Source organism: Rhineura floridana, chromosome 12, assembly GCF_030035675.1.
Source record: "Rhineura floridana isolate rRhiFlo1 chromosome 12, rRhiFlo1.hap2, whole genome shotgun sequence".
NCBI classification, from domain to species: domain Eukaryota; kingdom Metazoa; phylum Chordata; class Lepidosauria; order Squamata; family Rhineuridae; genus Rhineura; species Rhineura floridana.
In genome coordinates, this window is record NC_084491.1 from 3,472,160 (window position 1) to 3,489,031 (window position 16,872).

General features: G+C 47.0%; 1 protein-coding gene across 2 annotated transcripts; it reads right to left on the reverse strand.

Annotated features, from left to right (window-relative positions):
• Nucleotides 1-1,762: 1,762 nt before the first annotated feature.
• Nucleotides 1,763-16,843, reverse strand: USP39 (ubiquitin specific peptidase 39). Of its 2 annotated transcripts, none has more exons than XM_061593043.1 (13): nucleotides 16,480-16,843; nucleotides 13,910-13,979; nucleotides 12,447-12,541; nucleotides 11,083-11,219; nucleotides 10,493-10,645; nucleotides 9,000-9,225; nucleotides 8,039-8,167; nucleotides 6,366-6,433; nucleotides 5,769-5,957; nucleotides 4,921-5,063; nucleotides 3,287-3,422; nucleotides 3,023-3,109; nucleotides 1,763-2,238 (listed from the first exon to the last, which is right to left on the reverse strand). In XM_061593043.1, exons 1-13 carry the CDS (start codon nucleotides 16,763-16,765, stop codon nucleotides 2,188-2,190), a joined length of 1,770 nt encoding a protein of 589 aa, XP_061449027.1. In that variant the 5' UTR covers nucleotides 16,766-16,843; the 3' UTR covers nucleotides 1,763-2,187. The 2 variants fall into 2 exon arrangements, with proteins under 2 accessions (XP_061449027.1, XP_061449028.1); XM_061593044.1 differs by having other exon boundaries at nucleotides 8,090-8,167; nucleotides 16,480-16,841.
• Between the last annotated feature and the right edge of the window lie 29 nt (nucleotides 16,844-16,872).

Consider the following 16,872-nt stretch of genomic DNA (forward strand, 5'->3'; position numbering starts at 1 on the left):
CGCTTCATGCATCTTCCCTACGCTGTGTCTGATTCATTGGTCCAGGAGTGAGACCCTCTCAGCATGTAACACCCCTGTTCACGGATCTGCACTGGCTGCCAAATTGTTACCGGGCCAAGTTCAAGGTGCTGTTATTGGTATATTAAGCCCTTAACAGTTTTGGACCAGTTTACCTGCGGGACTGCCTTACCGCGTATGTGCCCACTTGACTGCTTCCATCTGCAAAAGAGGCACAGTTACAGGTGCCACATAATACTCATTACACACTTGTAAGAAATCATTCTTTTCGTGTGGCAGCACCTACTTTTGGAACTCTCTGCCTCTTGATATCAGGCAGGTGCCTTTGCTGTATTCTTTTCAGCACCTGCTTAAACCTTTTTCTTTTCCTTTGGTGAGCCTATTTGGACACATAGATGTGGATGTGTTTTAATATTTTTAGTTGTTACTGTCTTGCTTAAAAATATTTTTAATTACATTTTTAACTTTTATTGGCAATTCTCATCTGTAAACCACTTAAGAGTTTTTGTTTGTGCATGTTTTTTCTACAGTCAAGAAGTATATACACTTAAATAAATAAATGATATGTTTAGAACAGGGGCATTCTTATTTATTTATTTATTTCATTTATATACTGCCCCATAGCCAAAGCTCTCTGGGCGGTTTACAACAATTAAAAGCACAGGAGGTAGTCCCAAACCCAAAATGAATGGCATAGCTAGCCTTAGAGGAATAAAAAAAAATTCAAAGGCAGAGTTAGTTCTGATTGGCCAATAGGCCAGCCTGGGCTTGAACACCAGTCAAAGGAACGGAAACACACCTGGCACACCAAGATGTGCATGGGGAGGGGGCTGAACCACTCCTACACCAATATCACTTTGGAGTTGGGAGGGGAGGAACGAGGAACCAAACTCCCGGCCAGTTCATATGTGGCTGACTACCGAGCTGCTACAGCAGCAGGGATAACCAGAAGACCAAAACTGAGTTTTAAAGCTCCATCTATTGGGGGTTGGACACAGTGGCCTCATAGGCCCCTTCCACCTCTATTAGTCTATGATTCAGTTCAAACAGTTGTTCACAGTGCCACTCATGTCACTGCTCCAGACTGACATTCAGCTTCTGAGATGGGATTCAGTGGTTAGCACCTTTTGTGAGAGTTATAACTATTTGTAAAAACAACGTACAAATTAAGTTGAACTTTCTAGCTCATGAATGTCTGAACTGTGGCCTACAAATCATACGCAGACCCCAAAGGGATTTCTGGCTGTGGAATTTGATTTGGACAACAGGGAAGGGATGATGGAGCGTGCCAGTCCCATTCTGCAATCAGAACCCTGCTTTAGCTGCACTGAGGGGAAACTATTGAGGCAAATGGAATAAATAAGGAATAAGGGTGGGAAGGATGGAAATTAATTATGACTATAGAAAGTGGAATCAGAGGGAGGCCATAGGAAACCCCCTCTGAATACCTCTTACCATGAAAACCCTATTCCTAGGGCTGCCATAAGTCGGGATAGACTTGAAGGCAGCACATTCCCATTTCCATTGGGGTGTTTTTATGGATGAAAATGAAAATAAGGAACAAGCAAGGGACCCTTCAGCCACACCCACTTTGATTTGCAACTCCAGGAGAGCTGGCCAGGGGTCAGTGCAACTCTTGGCCTGAAAAATGTTGGCTGCTCTTGCTCATCACGTGACCGTTTCTACTGAATGCTAGGACTGTTTCCAGCAAAAGGATTTGTTCTGGAAAAAAAGACAGACCATATTAGAAAACCAAGTACACACATTTAATGCACACAGACACGGAAGGCGAAGTGTCAAGCAAAATACAAGGGAAAAGCCTCTTGTCTCTCTCCCTGCAAAAAGTTTCTAGAAGTTCTTGCAAGAAGTCTTCGCCAGGTAGGCTTGTAGAACAGTGAAATGGGGTCGGATTCAGCTATGCCCAGAGAAGATACTCTTGCACTGCCATCTTCCAAGCAGTTCTCCCACAAGAATACTGCCAAGACTAAAGTGGCAGCAAGGAATCCATTTGCTCGTCTGGGTTCCTTAACGGACAGAACCAACAACATGAAGCTGGCAGCATCTAAAGGGGTGCCCTCCTGACAAGCAACCCCCAATAGCCCATGTTTGGCATTCTCAACTCGCAGCATCCTGCCCTCTGTGTCCTCCTCTGGCTCCCACTTTCTTTTTTTAAGCCCCTTGCCGGTTGGTCTCTTCTTTGCTGTCTCTTCTTTTCCATATCTACAGAAACAAAACAAACCCATAAGCAGATTTCATGCAACCAAATTTGGTTGCCCTTTTTGGCTATATTATGTGCAACTGCACTAAGGCCTCACATTGCACCACCAAAATGAAATTATCAAAGTTACAGCCAGGCTGATTTCAGCCCATTTGCTCAGTTCTTATTCTTTATCCCAACAGCAAAATTTGCAAGGCTTGCACACACAAGGAAGCATCACCTGCAGTTATCTCATTACTAATGCTCGGACTACGACCTGGGAGACCAGGGTTCGAATCCCCACATAGCTGGGCCAGTCACTGCCTCTCAGCCTCAGAGGGAGGCAATGGGAAACCCCCTCTGAATACCACTTACCATGAGAACCCTATTCATAGGGTCCCCGTAAGTCAGGATCGACTTAAAGACAGTCCATTTCCATTTTTCATCCTGCATGTTAGAGAGCCAGTGTGGTGTAGTGGTTAAGGTGCTGGACTACGACCTGGGAGACCACGGTTTGAATCCCAACATAGGCATGAAGCTCACTGGGTGACCTTGGGCCAGTCACTGCCTCTCAGCCTCATGAAAACCCTATTCATAGGGTCGTCATAAGTCGGAATTGACTTGAAGGCAGTACATTTACATTTAATGCTTGCATTGGCACCCGTTGGAGCCCAGGGCTTTCTTGTGGGCCTTTCCATGGCAAGATGACCCTCCTTCTGCAGAGGAGGAGGTTTCCAGGGGATTTCACCAACAAAGTAAGGTTCTAAAGCTACCCCCCCTTCACTGCTGACACCCCCCAGCACTGACCTGAATGTAAGCTTCGGAGAGTGTGATCATCTGGGGCAGAATATCTGTTACCTGCAAATCTTGCAGCTCATACCACTTGCCTGTGCCCTGCAACATCATGAGGGAAAGCAACATCAGGAGACAGGTTAAAAGAACAATGTGGCGCAAGAGGTCACTTGGGCTAGAGTGCAGCTGGAACTTGGATCCAGGTAAAACTGCAATTCGAATGTCACTCTGGATCAAACCAGGCAACAGCAGGTCTGAGCTAGAGCACCCAAGACTCACATGGTGCAATACATGTATCCTGTAGGCCCCTTCAGCTGGCTTCCCATCATGCACTATGTTTGCGATGAGGTCATAGGTTGTGTTCTTATGTACAGCCTGCACTTCCTCAGACAGGTATTCCCGGAGATCCACATTCCTACAGCAGAAAAGGAGGAAGTCAGAGGCTGTCAGACAGATGTGGGGAACCTTTGGGCCTCCAGATGTTGATGAACTTCACCTTCCATCATCCCTGGCCATTGACCATACTTGCTGGGACTGGTGAGAGTTGTAGTCCATCAACATCTGCAGGGCGAAACATTCCCCACACTTGCTGTAAGGCATAGGAGTGCCTGAAGTCTCCCTTCCAAAAGGCAGGGCTGCATACATTTCATAAAATTGCTTCCTAGCCTTGAGTACCCTTCCTAGCATGTTCAGCACAGAAATGCCCTTCTTGCTGTGCGCTCGTAGGGTGGGAGTGGCAGCACAGCAGCACCTTGAGCTACTGCTAGCAACTCCTGCAAAAGTCACGCATGAGTGAAACAGAAGCCACCTGGAAGGGTGTTGACAACTACACATTTTGGGTCGTGTTCAATGGTAGTCCTACCCAGAGTAGATCCAGCGAAGTTAATGGACGTGACCAACTTAGGCTCATAAATGTCAATGGATCTACTCTACGCTGAGTTGGACTTAGTTGCCTATACACCTTTGACTAATTTGTAAGCAAATCCCCCTGCCAAGATGAAGCCCCTCTGCCTCACGTCTGAAAGCCTGGCTCAAGGTTTGCACAACTGCCATTTTCCAGCATCAAACGTACAGGCTCGCTGGGGAGGGAGAGGGAGAAGCCCTGTCATAAAGAGGTTGGAGAGAAGAGCTGGCTGTGCGCACGTGTGGACTGGCTGTTCTCCTTCCCACCCCATCCCTCAAGTGAGCTACCAGCAAATCGTTTCCGGAGCCACCACCTCTTGCCGCACGGCTCTCCTGCCAGTGAACCGATAGGTCGCTCCAGAAAGGGGAGAAACAAACTACTCTCCTGGTGCTGTGGGGGTTGGTGAGGTGGCAGTCAGATACCCTACAGTAAAGTGTTCCACGTCCACTGCACGGACAATTTCCATGCCCCTGCCAAACATTCTTAGCAGCAGCTTGATGAAAAGTTGTATACAAATACTTGAATAACATAAAATGAAATTAATAATCCCTGGGGCGGGAAGAGTGCTAGCTCAAGCCGCGGAGAGTCAGAGCCAGCCAGTGTGGACAATAACAAACTAGACCAACCAACAATCTCACTCGGTGTAAGGCGGCCTTCCCCAATTTGGTGCCCTCTGGTGTTCTGCACTACAATTCCCATCAGCGCCAGCCAGCACGGTTGTGCCCCCATCAGCCCCAGCATTGTATGGCCAGGCTGGTTGGAGCTAATAGGAGTTGCAGACCAACACACCTGGAGGGCACCAGGTTGGGGAAGGCATTCTAGCTGCAGCTGGTGTTACAAGAACTCTGCAACTAAGAAATAGTGCCTGAGATTTTGTCCTCCTCCCTCCCAACACATTTTCAGCACATCACACAGCATGTGCCAGCTGGGGGTGATGGGAGCTGTACTGCTACAACATCTGGAAGGCACCAGGCTGGCAAAGGCTGCCACAGAGAAAGGTGGTACCTACGTGATGGGGAAGTTGACAATAGTGGGGTTTTTCTCCACAAAGAAATTGTTCTTGGTGAACCTCTTGATGCAGAAGATGAGGTAAGGAGGCAGCTTGGTAAGCTGGAAGCGCTTTAGGAAGTTCTCCTTGTAGGTTTTATATTCCTAAAGAAGAGACAACAATGTTTGGAGACAGACTTTCACAGGGAAGCTTGCACTGTGCTGGATGTGCAACTTTGGGCTCTTTGTCATCAACCTCTTTCAATGGGAGAAAAATCAACCATGTTTAGGCACAGCAATAACACTGGGGTTACCAAGAGACCCAACCTTGACCCTCCTTAGCACAAGACACTCAAATCCTCCTTGTACGTCTACGGACTCTAAACACCTGTCACAGTTCCCCCTTTCAAGCCACTTCTTCTCCACTGATTAATAGCGAAGTGGGGTGGGGGATTTCTCAGGATGGGATTACCAACACGGAAGTATGCCTGGCACTATTATCCACCTTTAGGTGCCAGGCAAAAACATTTCTCTTCTCCCAGACATTTGTTTCTTAACTGTGGAAGGCTTTTGGAGGGCTTCTGTTGGGTAGCCTTCCTAAGAAGGGTTGCTCCACTGCCTTGTTTTTAACTTTTTATAAATTTTTAATCTTTTACTTGATTTTTTATTTTAATTTTTATGAATTGTAAGTTGCTTTGATTGCGCATATGTGAGTATAAAAGCAAGTAACAAGTTCATTAGCTAACTAAATAAACAAACGTTGAGAAGGTGCAATGCGCTCACTCCCGATTATGGCTTTCAGCTCCAATCCTGATTGAGGAGGTGCGGGGGAGGAGGGAAAGAAGCAGAGGGGACAGAAGGGGCGGTTACCTTCTCTGTAATTCCGTTGAACTTGGCCAGGATGTTGAAAAGTGGCACTTGTGGAATGATGAGTTGCTCCTTCTCATCCTTGTACAGGGGGGCTGTGGGGAGGTCCAGGGTTAGGTACATGAAGGTAGACTCCACCATTTTCTCCTGGTATTCGTCATTCTGGAGCAACTGCTCCTTCTCCTCCGCTGGCTGAAAGAAGCCAACGCAAAGCAAAGCAGTCAGCGTGGGAGAAAAAGGCCTGAGGCAGACACAGCTGGCTTTGCCGTGGGGTAAGTGGGGGGCTAAACTGATCATCCAGTGCTGCTACGTGCAAGGCTCCAGTAAGAGAGAAGTGAGGAACCTCCATGCCACCGGCCTTTGACAGATAAAAGAGGAACATCTACTGACAGTCCACCCAGCCAAACACAGACTTAGGGTTTCCTATCTTAACTGCTTGACAGAGTCCGGCATCACCAGTCAAACTGTATACTGCACTTTCCTGCAGTGATAGGCACAGCAAGCATTAACACCCGCTCACCAACAAGGTTTCCCCCGATGTACGTTTCCCCTTTGTAAGGAAGAATCTGGCCCGTACAAAATCATCATAGTCATATGTACCAGATCAGGGTGTGGCAATTTCTTGGTGAATATCCGCATGGACCCCTGGAAGACGTCCGTCACAATGGCTGCAGACATACAGAGCAAAACAAAACAGGTTGCTGTTCATTCATAGCACAACCTCCCCAAAATTCATGCTTTTATTTTAATTCATTTAACTATACTGCTTGACTGTGGAAAGCCTCCAACACATCCCACGTTTAAAAACCAAGCTTTTCTAAGACAGCTCACATCAGCATAATAATGTACACCAGCCAGCCTAAAACACAATGAAACCAGTCATAAAAAGCCTTATGGAATAAAAAACATTTCAGAGCCAGACTAAAAATGGGAAATGCTGGCCTGGGGAGGGGAGCATCTTGGCAGATTTCTCCAGGGAGCAAGTTCCCCAAATGCAGCTGTACCACCGAGGCAGCCCTATCTGTGGTATAGCAAATCTGATATTTACTCATGATGGGCTGGTGCTGGTATTAAGGCTCAAGCGCAAGGCTGGCTCCAGCCTGCCCTCGGCGCGCAGCTCCTGCCTGTTCCACCTACCCCTCTCCTGTCTTTGTGGGTGTGCGTGCTGCGTGTGCAGGGTTGCCATCAACAAAGATGGCGGCAGAGACTTCTCTAAGGGGCTGATGCCCCCGCCTCCATCTTGGTTCATGGCACGCATACGCAGTATACTACATGCGCACACATGCCTGCCATCAACCAAAATGGTGGTGGGGCATTAGCCCCTTAAAGAAGCTACCTCCACCATCTTGGCTGATGGGAGCCTGGTGCGTGCAGCGCATGCAGCAGCAAAGACAGGATAGGGATAGGTGGAGTGAGTGAACGGGCGGGCAGCCTGGAAGCTCCCTCTCTGCGATCCGCGGCAGGAACCCTGCCATGGGTCATGGGAATGCTACTCTCCCACCCTGAGGGGCACAGGGGCCCTCAGCCCGGGCCTGACCTGGCCTCCCTTTGGCACCAGCCTTGCTCGAGTGTCTTTTGAGTGCAAGGAGTCCTTCATATTTTGATGGGTTTTGATACCATTAACCATGGTATCCTTCTGGGCTGACTTGGTGAGATGGGTATTGGAGGCACTGTTTGATAGTGGTTCCGATCCTATCTCCAGAGTCATTCTCAGAGAATAGCATAGGGTGACTGTCTTTTGACCCCCTGGCAGCTGTGCTGTGGGGTGCCGCAGGGTACCATCTTGTCCCCCATGCTGTTTAACATCTATATGAAGCCCTTGGGAGCGGTCATCAGGAAATTTGGGGAGAAGTGTCAGCAGCATGCTGACGATACCCAGCTCTATTTGTCTGTAACATCTGAATCAGGGGATACAGTGCAAGCCCTGGACTGCTGCCTGGACTCGGTGGTGGGCTGGTTGAGGGCCAATATCATCGCCCTGGGCTCCTGCTGGGAGGAAGGGCAGAATATAAATCAAATAATAAATAAATAAAATAAACTGAGTATGAATCCTAGCAAGACAGAAACGATGTGGGTTGGTGGTTCCAGAGTTCAGATAATTGATCAGATGCCTGCTTTGGATGGGGTCTTACTCCCTCTGAAAGAGCAGGTCCATAGTCTGGGGGTGCTCCTGGATCCATCTTTGTCGCTAGAGCCCCAGGTGACCCTCAGTGGCTAGGAGTGCCTTTCACCAGCTTCGGATGGTAAGCATTTTGTAAACCAATGCTGCGTACCAGAAACGCAGCATACAAGGTACCGCAGAGGCATTAACATCTCTTCCTTACTCTTTTTCTTCTTCTTTGTCCCACCAAGAGCAGAGTGCAAGGCATTCAAGAACCAGGAAAGAAATTCAACTGCGTCACCTGCAAAAAGGCAGACAGTGGAGAGAATTAAAGAAAGGGACTGGAAGAAAGCCTTCCGAAGACAGCTTGAGGTGGAGTGAGGCTGCAAGTCTGGCATGCTGTTGGCACGAATACTCCAGCCTCTACAGCAACCTTCAGCAACCTGGTGCCCTCCAGATGTTTTGGACTATTACTCCCATCAGCCCCAACCAGCACAGCCAAGCTGCCTGGGGATGATGGGAGATGTAGTCCAAAATGTCTGGGGCACCAGGTTGGAGATGTTTGCTCTACAGTTTATGCAAGCCTCCCTCCTGAGGTGGGCAATCATGGATTTCAGCCTTTGCAAATGCAGTTGCCATTTATAGGTCTTCCTTCTCATTCTTTATTTTCTCTCTTCTCCAGAGGCATCCAGCTGTGCAGTAACATGAAGGAACTACTGCGTGGGATTGAGATCAGGCTGGGGAACACAGGGGTGAGCAGCACGTTGGCAAAGGGAGGCAAACATGTCAAGAGCTGCATTCAGGCGTGATCTGAAGGTGGCAATATCACTTTGGAAAAACCCACCAGATCAATGGGTTGGAGCTCATGGAAGGAGAATTCAGAACACTGGGAGGTTAAACTATGAGCTGTGTTTACAGGGAACTGTGTACAGCACTCAGAATTCCTCGTAGGACGCACAAAACAAAACTAAAACAAAACAAAAAAATCCTCCAGGCCTTGTTATAAGAAGAGGAACTGTGACTGATAAAGACGCCCAGCATAGCATTCCTCTACCTCTGAGCCACCAGCAGCAGTTTCAGACTGCTGCTTTTAGCTTCACCTGTCTTCTAGAAGAAGCTCTGCCATGTCCCACCTTGCTTAGTGATCTGGAAGTTCTTCTTGCTGCAGAGAACCACGGCCTGCAGCATTTCATGGGGAGAGACGTGAGCTTTGAAATTCCGCGGATTCCACAGCTTTCTCATGAGCTCTCCAAACCTCTGAACGAGCAGAAACATGATGTCTCCTGGAGGGCGCTTGATGTTTTTGTAGTTCTCCTCCTCCAGAAAATAATTCCGCAGTGGTGGGACATTAGATAGTGCCTAGGCACACAAATGTTGAAGATCAGTGGAAAAACAGCCAAAGTTATTTCAATGTAAAACCTCTCCTGCCTCAAATATATTATCAGGTTAAAAATCGAATACCATGTAGCCCACTCAGTTCATTTAAGATACAATAAAAAACATATGAATGCCAGCCCTCCCCAACCCTGTAACCTTGCTTTGATTTAATTTGAATCATTGTGTACTCCAGTCTTCCCTGACGTAGTGCCCTCCAGATGGTTTGGACTACAATTCCCATCAGCCCCAGACAGCACGGCTGTATGACAGTGGGCCTGATGAAAGCACAGCCACGCTGACTGGAGCTGATGGGCATTGAGGTCCAAAACATCTAAAGGGCACCAGGTTGGAGAAGGCTTTTCCCCCACTCCAATCCTTTCATCTGTGCACAAAGAGAGGCTCCAGCATTAAACTTGGTTAAGAGAGTAATCCTGCCAGGTACCAATCAGAAAGGGCAATGCCAAGTAGCCATGTCATTGCTGCCTAGCCTATGAAGGCATGAATTATGATCACCAGGCCTGGACTGGACAAGCCCAAGGGCCCCAATACCATGAACTCCCAGTCTATATTTTGACTGCCAGCACCAACAATACAAGCAAAAATAGAGATAAGATGGATTCATCAGGCTGTATAACAAGTAAACAACACCAATAATGCTGAGGTAAGGGCAATATAATTCCTGCCGTATAGTATAAGAGAGTAGCCATGCTGACTCCTTGACGTCAGTATTTTGTCCCTGACCCAGGGCCGGGGCTCCAGAATACACGTTAACTGCACCTCCCCCCAGAACACTACACAGGAGGGCAGCAGTCACACATACTGAGAAAAAATATCAACCAGCAAATTCCAGCAATGGAGCAGTTTGCTCTCCGGAGCACAGTCTATATTGAAATTATAGTGATGAATTTCCTAACCCGAATGTTTCTATTGAAAAAGTAGAGAATGTTTGCAGATATTTCAGCACTCAGACATGATTAAAGACAGGAAGGATGTGAAAAGTGACTCAAATCTCAAAATAAAACTCTGTTGGGACTAAAGCAGCCTTTGGATAACAGAACAGATTCCTGGTATCTGGCCAAGGCTACTGTTGCAGCCAGTTCCACACTTAGAATTATAGACTTGGAAGGGTACTTGGTGTTTGAGCCCACTGCCAATGCAGAAAATGAGCTCCAATGGGATCCCTAGCAGGTGGCCATCAAACCTCAGCTTAAACATCTCCTTCTTTTCCATTTCACAGGTTTCACTGTACCTGGAGAACTGCATTAGCATAGTCATTCGCTTTGATGTTGTTCAGTCCCACGATGCCCGGCAGGTATGTGGTGCCATCATAGGCTCGAGAGAGCTTGGCCTGCTTATCCAAGTTGGCTATGTGTTGCTTGGTGAAGGTGGGCTTCAGAACATACTGTGGGGGAGGACAGCAAATATAGATTAAGCTGAAGAGACGAACTGCTGCTAAAGGCTCAAGCTGGACCCACCACCTTAATGATAAGGTAAAGCTTACATTTTAAAAAAGTTTTTTAAAAAGAATTAAATGCAAGACTATTAGAACCTAGTTCAAGTGTACAAGAACATGCATCTCTAAGGTTCCAATTCAGTCATATGTACAAGCAGCACAGCAAGTAAAATAAACTTCTTGGGTCACAACAAAAACTGCTCCTGAATGGGGGTCGGGGGAGAGAAATCAGTAATAACCCATAGAAGCTGCTTTAAACAAAAAGGAAGTTAAACACCCCACTGCGTGGTCAACATTGTGGGTGAACATTCTGGATCAGAGCCACGAACCTTGGAAACATGCCTATTGTGCCCAGCCCCCACCCCTTCATCAGGAAGGCCACATACAGTGATATCTTCAAGAGAAGAGTCAATGATTTCATAGTTGTCTGGCAAACAATAGAACTTCAGGGTGTGAAGATTGAGGAAGACGTGATGGCTGAATTGTACACTGTGAATATAAGCATGGGATTTCAAGCCCCGACCTGCAGAGAAGACAGGAGGCAAGCAACAAACTACTGTAAGACAGCATTGCAGGGTTGACTTCTAGTAGCTGAACTTCTCTAAACAGTCTTAAGAACCAGCATAGAAATTGTTATCTGTACTATAATGTGCTTGCAGTAGAGAAGACACAGTGACATGATTAGCTGAGCCGATGTGGTGGTAAGGAACGGTCAGTTGTTAGGAACAAAACAATTTAAACTGCAGGTTATAAGATGGAAGGGAAAGCTGTTTGTTTGTTTGGGTTTAAAACCTCAGAGGCAGACTGCGCACCTAGAAGTCAGGATGTAGGGAAATTAAGAGCAAGGGAGCCCAAAGGCAAGGAGAGTGGAGGCAGAGTCAGCAATGACCTTAAAAGGGGAACCAAGCTGACTGAGGAATGAAGCTTGAGAAAAATGGCAGAGGGGATGGGGAACTGAGGCAAGACTCATCATATTTCTGCAAGTGAGGGAGGAACTGACAAGCACCAGGGAGACTTGCCAAGGGATAGGGCAGCTGAAGGGACAAGGCATTCAGTGGCCTGATTAACAGTCGAGAGAGCGCTGAACAAGGGAAAAGAAAAGGAGGTAAAGGGGCAGCCAAAGGAGGTTGGGAAGGCTAGGGACTGAGAACCAGAGAGTGCCAAGGACTGGAGTCTAGATCTCGACAGGGAAATACTGCCAGCTGTGACTTCCACTGCTGCAGCACTGTGACTAGGCAATCCTAAGGGGCGAGGAGGACCATGCAAGTGGGGAGTCAGCCTGCATTTCAAATGCTGATTTGAACAGACCAAGCAATTCTATGGATGCAGGCTTTTAGCAGTATAGCAATATAGAAAGCTGCTTCAAACTGTGTCAGACCACTGGTCCATCAGTACTGCCTGGCAGCAGAGCTCTAGGATTTCAGGCAGGAGTCCCTCCCAGCCCTACCTGGAGATGCCGCCGGGGCCTGAACCTTCTGCATGCAAAGCAGAAGCTCCACCACTGAGCTATGACCCCTTTCCCCTATATAGTAAAAGACTGCAATGGATAAACCTCACAGTCAGCCCAGCATCATTAGAAGATTGGTGTGATGAGAGGCCCACTAAACACTAACTAGGTAGAGGCCACTATCTCTTTATTTCACATGAAAACTACTCTTACTAAGCTGCCCCAGGATCATTTGCCTCAGAGGCAGCATTGCCACATTGAACTATTTTTGTCAGGAAGTATAAAATGTTAAAGCAAACTCACCCTGGAAATATTTTCCACACACCAAGCAAGCATAGACGTTGATATGCGAGAGTGAGATTGAACACAGCTTCTCAAAGTCAAAGTCCAGAACGCTCCTGCAGTGGGAGAACATTGACAAATTAATCTCGTCGAACAGCCAGAGACTCCGGTCAAACACCTTCAGTTGAATCCGACGGAAAGCCAGCATGGTCCACATTACACAACACAAGGGTATTGACAGGAAACCCTGTCCCTGAAACATATTGTCCAGGAAGCAAATCCCACTTATTGCCACAAGCGCCGTTTCAAAATGAGGGTGCTCCCCCCCCCGAGGAATGGAAGGGCTCCCTAGTGGCAGCCTCACAGATATTTGGTTCCACCACTTTTGAACAGTGTATTACTGCACCTAAATCCAGGCCTCACAGGAGAGGGGCCACTTTGCAGAAACACAGTAGGCGATACCCCCTCTAACCCTAATATTACAAAAAAGAATAATTATAGAGTTTAATTCAATATCCAGATTTACTGATTATTGGCAATACGGTGATCTGCTAGGCTGGAAGTTGAGACTAGGGAATTGTTGTTTCCACCCCCAACCCCAGAAAGCAGGACACAGTTTGAAAGAGAGACTGTTGGCTGCAGTGCGTCCCCCTGTTGCCTCTGGTTTGGGTATCACAGCTTTTGGTATTGTATGTTACACAAAGCAGTGGGTGAGAGGGATGAGAAGTGTTCTCACACACTTATTTTGATGATGAAGAGTTCTGGAGAACTTGAAAGGCCGCCCCACTTCTGTGATATTTTGGTTGGTCCCAATAAAGGTATTGCCTATGAATATTAGAGGTTTTTCTTGTGGCTACCAGGGCTGTGGAGTTGGAGTTGTAAGCAATTTTGGGTGGAGTTGGTAGAAATGCACCGACTCCGACTTCAAAATAAAATTAATAATTTAAATTTTTTTGTTTTAATGTATTTTAAGGTCTTTTTATGATGTCTTAAAGTGTTTTTAGTGTTTGTTTGCCGCCCTGGGCTCCTGTTGGGAGGAAAGGCAGGATATAAATAAATATATATATATATACATTTGCCATTTATGGAGGAGTCGGAGTCGGACAGTAGAAAAATAGAGGAGTTGGAGTCGAAGGTTTGATGTACTGACTTCCACAGCCCTGGTGGCTGCTTTTTATAACTATACCACACACTTAGATGTTTCTGTGCCAAGTGGTACACAATCCATAATAAAGTTAAGATCCAAAAAAGAAATAAGTATTCCACATATTTTAGATATTCTCATTTAGTTTATTAGTTCCTAATAGCTTCAACATTTCTAGAAATTCTACATTTCTGCTCAGCATGACACACTTTCTAGTTGCAGACAGCTTATTTGAAATTGCTTTCTGCTACAAGCAACTTTTTTTTCCAATATCTGGCTCTGCAACATTGCTAAAATATATTTATTGCTTACTCCCCCTTTACTTAATCTTGATACTGACTTGTTTATGGTGTCCAAGTAAGGGCAGTGCCTGCTTCGTCGGTCTTCTGGGTCAAATCGACCATACTTCACTGAAAGAGGGAAGCAAATGAAAAGGAATTGTTTTATTTGTGTTATTTGTAAGATTTCTTAGTTGCTCTTTCCAGCAGCAAAATGACATGCAAGAAGCTTAGAGCAGTAGAATAAAATTCAAACTCAAAACACACTGCAACATAAACAAGAGAAAACCAATGTATTTGAATCCTCTGTGCAAATATTACTAAAATAGCACAAAATGACCTTAAAGGCCTTTATTCATGTATGCATTTATTCACTCCTTTCTATAGGGATGAGGATGCATTTTCAATAACTGTAAATTAGGACCCCATGATCATGGCAGTGTGTGTTCTGGACATGAAATGAAAGCATTAGCCAATTAAACTGTTGTCATTAACCCTGGTGCCAGATATGGATTACTAGTTGGGTTTTAATCAGATGAAGAGTCTGAAAAAAGTTCAGGTATTCAACCTATCCACACTGCCCAAAAAAGAGTTGTGTGTGATTCAAAAACATGCATCATTCTTCACCAACAAGAAAATATCAAAGCTTCTTATGAGTTATTGGAATCATAGGGCACCCGAGATTGTCAACAAGGTAAATAATTTGAAAACAAAAGAAAGCCTGTGGCACCACACAGGAGCCACGTAAAAAATAAGTAATAACTGCAAAACAACTCTTCTTGACTAGGGCTGCAATCCAATACATGTCTACTCAGAAGTGAGCTCCATTACGTTCAATGGGACTTACTCCCACATAAGGGAGTATGTATTGGACTGCAGCCTAAGTCACAAGTTACACAGCACCCCAAGAGCTGAGATTCACAGCTAAACCACCAGCACTGGCTGCCGTTTTTAATTTACAAACTGTTTACAATCTCTATTGTATTTTGCCACACAACCACCCAGAACAATGTGCAACTACTGTATTACTGCTTCTATTTTCCCAACACAGTGGGCGAATTACAGGGAAGGGTCATAATGCAGCGGCACAGCACATGCTTTGCACAGAGAAGGTCCATGGTTCAATCCCCCAACAACTCCAAAGAAGTCTGAGAAAGACCTGTCTGCAACCATAGAGAGCCAGTGCCCAGTCATCATAGGCCAGGGATGAGGAACTGGATCTGGCCAGAGGGCAAATCCTTATCTCTCCTCACCCCGACCCCATGGGCCAAGTTTGACAGGTTGGCTGGGCATCCACCTTTGATCACCGGATGTCACAATGTAATGTGACCTATTTTTGCAAAGCACCGTGGATAGAAACCCTGTCAATCAGCAACTGTCGGTGCTTGTGTACAGTGCTTTGTAGGTACCACTGATCAAAATCATAGGGCAACTGGGATTGTCAGCTGATTAGTGGTACTTCCAAACCCTCTTTGGCCTAGCTGCATTTTTACCTGCCTCACAGGTGTAGGACAGGTGGGCGTGGTTTGGCTAGAACAGCCTCACAGGCCACAAGGGGAAGGCCTGCTGGACCACAAGCCAGAGGTTCCCCACAAATACTTACCTAGATCAACCAGTGATCTGCCTCAGTATAAGGAAGCGTTCTACGTTCTTGCATTCAGAATAGGTGACTTGCCAAGTCCACACAACAAATTTGACTCAAAGAAGTCTGGAATAAGTTGCCAAAACCAGACAAGGCTCTTACGCCTTTAAGAATGGAAGGACTGCCTTATTGGATGAGGCTCCAGATCCCATCTAGTCCTAATTATCTGGAACCAGGAATCAAATTCCTTCTAGTCTAGAACAATATTTTCAAATGTAGGTAGCCAGATACCCCAACGGGAAGCATGAATACTTCCTATCTCTAATCTGTATTGGGGGGAAAATGGAAATGGACTGCATTCAAGTCAATCCCGATTTATGGCGACCCTATGAATAGGGCTTTCATGGTAAGCAGTATTCAGAGAAGGTTTACCATAGCCTTCCTCCGAGAGGCAGTGACTGGCCCAAGATCACCCAGCGAGCTTCGTGGCTGTGTGGGGATTCGAACCAACACTAACCACTACGCCACACTGGCTCTCAGTATATTGCACATGTATGATACCAGCAAGTAATGTCAGAGCCATGAAGCTCACTGGGTGCCTTTGGGCCAGTCACTGTGTTTCAGCCTAACCTACCTCACAGGGTTGTTGTGAGGATAAAACGGGGAGGGGAGAACCATGTACACCACCTTGTGCTCCTGGGAGGAAGCTGGTATATGAGTGCAATAAATAAACAAATAGGAGGCTGCCTTATACCCTATAAGACTATTTGTCTACCTAGGCAAATATTGTCTGCTCTACCGAGCAGCGACTTTTCCAAGATGTTCAGCAGAGAAGGGTCCTTTCTATCACCTTCTCCCTCAAACCCTTTTAAAACAGGAGGTGGTGTGAGTCGAGCCTGAGGCCTCGTGCAGGCAAAGCGGCTGATCTACGGCTCTGCCTGCACATCATGTGGCGGCGAGTTCCACAGGTTAACGCGCGCTTGATTTGTATGTATTGTGAGCAGGCAGGCAGTTGGTCTCCCCTGCAGCCGCCCGTCTTCCCGCACCCACCGGTGGGCTCCTCGTCGTCCTCGTCGACGGGCTCCTGCTTGATTCTGGGCTCCTCGTCGACGGGCTCCCGCTTCACTTGCACGGGGTCCGCTCCCAGGCCTCGAGACACGCCTCGAGACACGCCGCCCTCCCCGCCGGTGTCTTGCTGAGCGCGGCTGGAAAGCGAGCTCCGCAAAGGCACCAGGCGGGAATCCCGCTCCCGCTTCACCCGCGCAGACATCTTCGCGGCAGGGGAAAGGGGCTCAACGTTCACCCACGCACGCGCAGAGAACTCCCGGCGCACCATTAATGTCGTCACACGGAAGCCGACTTCTTCTTCTTAACGTAAGAGACACATGCGCGGCAGGCAACGCAGCGAGTATCCGGAACGGGGGCCCCGGCATCCTCTCGCGC